At 37.5% G+C, this 5,035-nt stretch overlaps 1 protein-coding gene across 1 annotated transcript; it reads right to left on the bottom strand.

The window, feature by feature from the left end:
- Window positions 1-1,038: 1,038 nt before the first annotated feature.
- LOC118754068 (cuticle protein 16.5-like) lies at window positions 1,039-1,932 on the bottom strand. Its single transcript, XM_036488938.1, has one exon. The coding sequence runs from the start codon at window positions 1,930-1,932 to the stop codon at window positions 1,039-1,041; it is 894 nt and encodes a 297-aa protein (XP_036344831.1).
- Window positions 1,933-5,035: the final 3,103 nt, after the last annotated feature.

Below are 5,035 nucleotides of genomic sequence, written 5' to 3' on the forward strand. Positions count from 1 at the left end.
CTAAAACACTACTCTCTCACAGAGACTGAAACGATTGAAAGCGAAAAACCCTGGGTGAACGACAGTTACCTGTACTTTTCCTATGTCAAGCTTTGAAGTCGAGAAGAGTTAGTTACGTGGCTGTGGTTCTATTCCCACTGTTGTTTAATTTCTAACGCTCACGATTGGCAATGGTTTTCTCTCTCCGGCCTTTCCCGCTTCTCTACTGCACGGAGGCTTACACTCTTCCTACCGACGGTTAAAAACCTGAAAATTGAGTCACCTTTGAAAGCGAGCTCTCCTTCTCTGCTCACACAAGCGCAATTGTCAATGAAGTACAGAGCTAAAATAATATCCTCAAACCGCTAGCCGGTAGCACTTGGGGTAAAGATATAGAAACTTTGTTGGCGACATAGAAGGCAATTGGCCGGTGGACTCAGTAGATGAAGTTTCAGACTTGCCGAAATACCGAACTCCGGACGGCAACGGAATTCCTTCTGACATCGACTGAACACCACCTTCACAGCAGACCTCTAAGCTCCCGGTAATGAGCAGATTCATCTCCCAGGCACATCAGAGAGCATCCTTATGAACACAATTAACAACTGGATGCTGTGGCTCAACTCTTACTTATCCAGACTCGATCCGGAAACCGAAATATTCTCAAGTTACAATATCGAGTTGATTTAAGGCAGTGGCGTGATATTCATTGATGCATATACAGGAGTAGCTACTCTTATCTTGCGAGGACTGAGTAGGCTTCTATCTCGGCTTTGGCTCTTGTCCAGCTCCTCCATTATACATTATTGTAAAAAAGTCGATTTAAAAAATAAAGAATAAAAATTCTTTATCTGACTTTAAAATTTGCTAAGTAAAAATTATGCAATGACAAAATCCGTGCTCTTTAAGAAAAAGTCGAAACTATATAAAGGAAAGCACGATGGATACCCAACCATATTAAAAATGCTGAAGGTCATTTAGTTCAAATATTTATTATCTTTTCACCAATTCGAATAAAAAAAGAAAATGTAGCGCTTTGGGAATCGCAAAAGTATCTCCTTAATAAATGTATCCACCATTTGCCGCATACTGGGTACCGAGACTGGATGATGAAGTCGAAATGGATGTGGCTGGCGCACTGTATGACACCGCAGGAGCTCTGTAAGCGGGCGCTGGAGCGCGGTACGAACCAGTGGAGATACTGCCTGACGAAAAAGCTGGCGCCCTGTAAGTAGCAGCTGGGGCGCGGTAGCTACCAGCAGCTGGTGCACTATAGGTGGCAGCGGGTCTTTGATACTGAACCGCTGGAGCACGATAGGCCGGAGCAGAAGCGCTATATGAATTAGGAGCTCTATGTGAAGCCGACAAACCGCTATGACTGACGGAAACGGGTGCGCTATAGACTGGAGCTGGAGCAGGAGCGCGATATACATTTGCCGAAGCTGGTCTTTGCACTGTAGCAGGGGCAAGATATTGCCTCGATGGTGCTGCGGGTACTGAAAAACCGGATGATATACTTTGCGATAAAAATGGTGCACGATATTGGGTTGGGGCAGAAGCATGTTGTTGAACGACTGGGGCATTGTAGGTAGCCGCCGGTGCAGGATAAGATACTGCCGGCGCCGAAGGTGCGCTATAACTTGCAGATGGAGCACGATATGAGCTCACTGCTTGCTTTTGGACTGCCGCTGGAGCAAGGTATTGTCGCGATGGTGCAGCAGGCACTGAAAAGCCACTTGTACGTGACGAGGAACTAAATGAGCTCGATGGTGCTGAGTAACGATGAGCGCTGCTGCCAGCACCGTTCGAATATCCTGTAGCCGCATTAAACGTGACGGTACGAGATCCCGATGAGGGAGGCAAATAGTTACGCGACAAATGCGAGACATCTGCGTTGATGCATACAACCATAGCGAGTAAAGTGATGCTGACTAATGAATTCTGGAAGTACATATAAGGAGAAGTTGTGAAAATCCTACTAAATAATAAATATTATAAATGTGAATATGTATTTGTGAGTTCATGAGTGTGCGAGTATGTTTGTTGCTCTTCCGCGCTAAAACGGCTGGACGTATTTCAATGAAATTTGGTTCGCAAATAGTCTTCACCTGGACTAATATAAAGGATATTCTTCTAACAGAGTTTCCACCTTTTCCAAAAGTTAAAAGACATGCTTCATAAGGTTTAATAATATATTACAACAATGTGGGTATCAAACAAAACGCGCTCCAAAACGATTTATTTCGAAAATATAGTTTAGGGGTTGCCACCTGTTAGAAAGTTAAAATTGATTAATTAATAAGTTAAATGAAGTATGCCAATATGGGCGATAATCAAATGCGATTTAAGACCTTAATTACACCTGTGAGAAGTTGAATTTCATAAAGTTGAGGGCCGTCTTTTTTACTGCGAATAGAAAAAATTTAGCTAGTGCATGCACCGCTAAAAAGTTTAAAATAAATAATAATGTGAATAAATTCTCGCACACGCGGAATCGAAACATTTCTCTTCGCGGCGATTTTTATTTTAGGCGCAAAACATATTTTCTTTTCTCACTAACTTCTTTTCATCCGCTCTCTGCCGAAAGTGTAGTTCAACTCCGCACAGGTGTAAATATGGTCTAAGAAAGCTTTGGTTTGAAAATATTTTTAAAAATGGATGCCACTTGTTTAAAAGTCAAATTAAATTTAGTCAAACACTTAAATTAAACATTGCAAAATGATGTCAAGTCAAAAAAACGAACCTCAGCAGGGCTTTGCTTCGAAAATATTTTTTAAAAAGCTTGCCACCTGTTTAAAAGCCCAATTAAATTTAATCCGCTGCTTTAATGAAATACTTCAATATGGTTGTCAACGAAAACGGGTTAAGAAATGCTTTATGTACTTCGAACATATTTTTGAGGGAGTTGCCACCTGTTTAAATGTGAAATTCAATTAAATGAAATATTAAAACATATTCGTAGAGAAAAATCAAGGTTAACATGAAAATATGTTGGAATGGTGTCAAGGCCAATTTGCAGACCTAGTACTTAAATCATGATTTCAATATACAAACTTCGAAAATGTTGTTAAAAAAACAGTGTAGCTGAAATTTAATTGCGAATCCGAACATAAGACACAATGCATAACCGTTTCAATCTAATGTAAATAAAGAAAACAATTGCATTTATTGGACCTTTTAAGAAATTTAAAGTTTTTTGTTTATATTTACAAACATTTTTATGGCCAATGTTATAATGCATTTAACTAAAAAAATCCTTTAATTGAAATAGCCAATAATAGGCATTCAAGCGCCTTTAAGGTACTAAAAAACATAAAAACCCGAGAATCGTACACTGAACACCCATTTTGTTTGTGGTAGAAACTAGCTTTTTATGCCTACCAAAATGCATGTGAAAAAAGAGCTCAAGACTACGGCTGGAAGTTAATATTAAATTTTCATGAGCTTTACCGATGGTCTTATTTCTATCTACGAAATCTCTGCTAGGGGTGCATAATCGTCTTTATGATCTTGCAACTACAACATTGGAAATTTAGAAGCATATATCGTCGTTTAAAGTACAAAACCGCGTATGTGAGGTTGCATAAATTTTTTTTCTAGAGAGCAAAAGCACTCATATTTCAAAATGGTTCTCTTTTTTATAAAGCAATCGCATTTCTGGCTAGTATATTTCAGGACGAATGGATAAGGATTGAGCCAAAAGCTTGTGTGAGTAAATCCAATTTTTGGCAGCAAATGTCAATTACGCGGTTTTGCAGAATGACGATACGCGGTTTTGTACTTTAAACGACGATTTGTATATACATAGTAAAATAGACATGTTTTTTCGACAAGTTGGCAACCCCAATCGCAAGTATTTTCAAACTTAATCTTTCATAAAACTTATTCGTTTGATACTCATATTTAAATATATCATTAAACATATCTTGTGTATAAGTTAATAACTAAATTCGACTTTTCAAACAGGTGGCAACCCTTTTAAAAAGTATTTCAATTTAAAACCTTCTTGAATCTCATTCGTCTGACGTTGGGATGCATATTTGAATTAAGTGATGATTTAAATTGAATTTGACATTTCAAATACGAGGCCACCCTCCTAAATAAAGTTTTAAAATAAAGCCGTTTCAAACTCATTTTGGTTAATATACACCTTTTTGTAATTAACTTATCTCACTAAATAATGTGAACTTAACTTTTTAAACCAGTGGTGAAAAGGTCAAATACCTCGGAAATAATCTAAGTTACGTTTTCTCAAATAGCTTTTAAAATTTATCTGCCCTTCAAAAATATTTTCCAAAACAAAATCTGTGTTTAAAACCTACTTGCGAAAACGGTCCTAAATGTTCAAATTAAAGATTTATTTCCACTCTTTCGTTTGGCACACATATTTTAATATTTCATATAGCTTGTGCATAACTTAATCAAATTCTACTTTTCAAACCGATGGCAATCCTCTTCCAAATATTTTCAAACTAAAACCTTTTAAACATCTTTCGTCTAAAAATCCATATTGCCTAATTGCCGCAAGTTGAACTCGATTTTTTAAATATGTAGCCTACCCTAATAAACATTATTTTATTTCTATAGCCATATTTTAATACAAAAAACTCATCCTTTTCATTAACTATATTGAAATTGAAGATTGTGTAATGTTTTTTTTTTTACTTTTAAAGGTAATACATAATTAGCGTGACCTGATGTGCACAACATCTACTTTTCCATGTTAAGGATCCACTCATTTTCCCGTACATAGAGAAGACGGCCGTGAATAATCAAAGATTTTTAGTTCGCTAGGCAATCTATCAGCCAGGACAGTGAAGGGGAAAGTGCTCGATGCAACTGTATTAGAAGTCATTCCCATTGAAAAGTGGCCGCAGACAAGACCAACCTCTAAGCTAATAAAGAGACGTTCATGCATATTCTTGTTCAATAATAACCAGGGACATAACATTTATAAGTTTTATGGCAAAAACTTTGCTTCATAAGAGTTATTAGAGGCAAAAACCTGACGTTTCACGCCTGAAAAAACTCCAGAGGATGGCTCTCTGTCGGTGAC

The sequence above is a fragment of the Rhagoletis pomonella genome, unplaced genomic scaffold (assembly GCF_013731165.1).
Source record: "Rhagoletis pomonella isolate Grant_MI unplaced genomic scaffold, Rhpom_1.0 Rhpom_scaffold_00002, whole genome shotgun sequence".
NCBI classification, from domain to species: Eukaryota; Metazoa; Arthropoda; class Insecta; order Diptera; family Tephritidae; genus Rhagoletis; species Rhagoletis pomonella.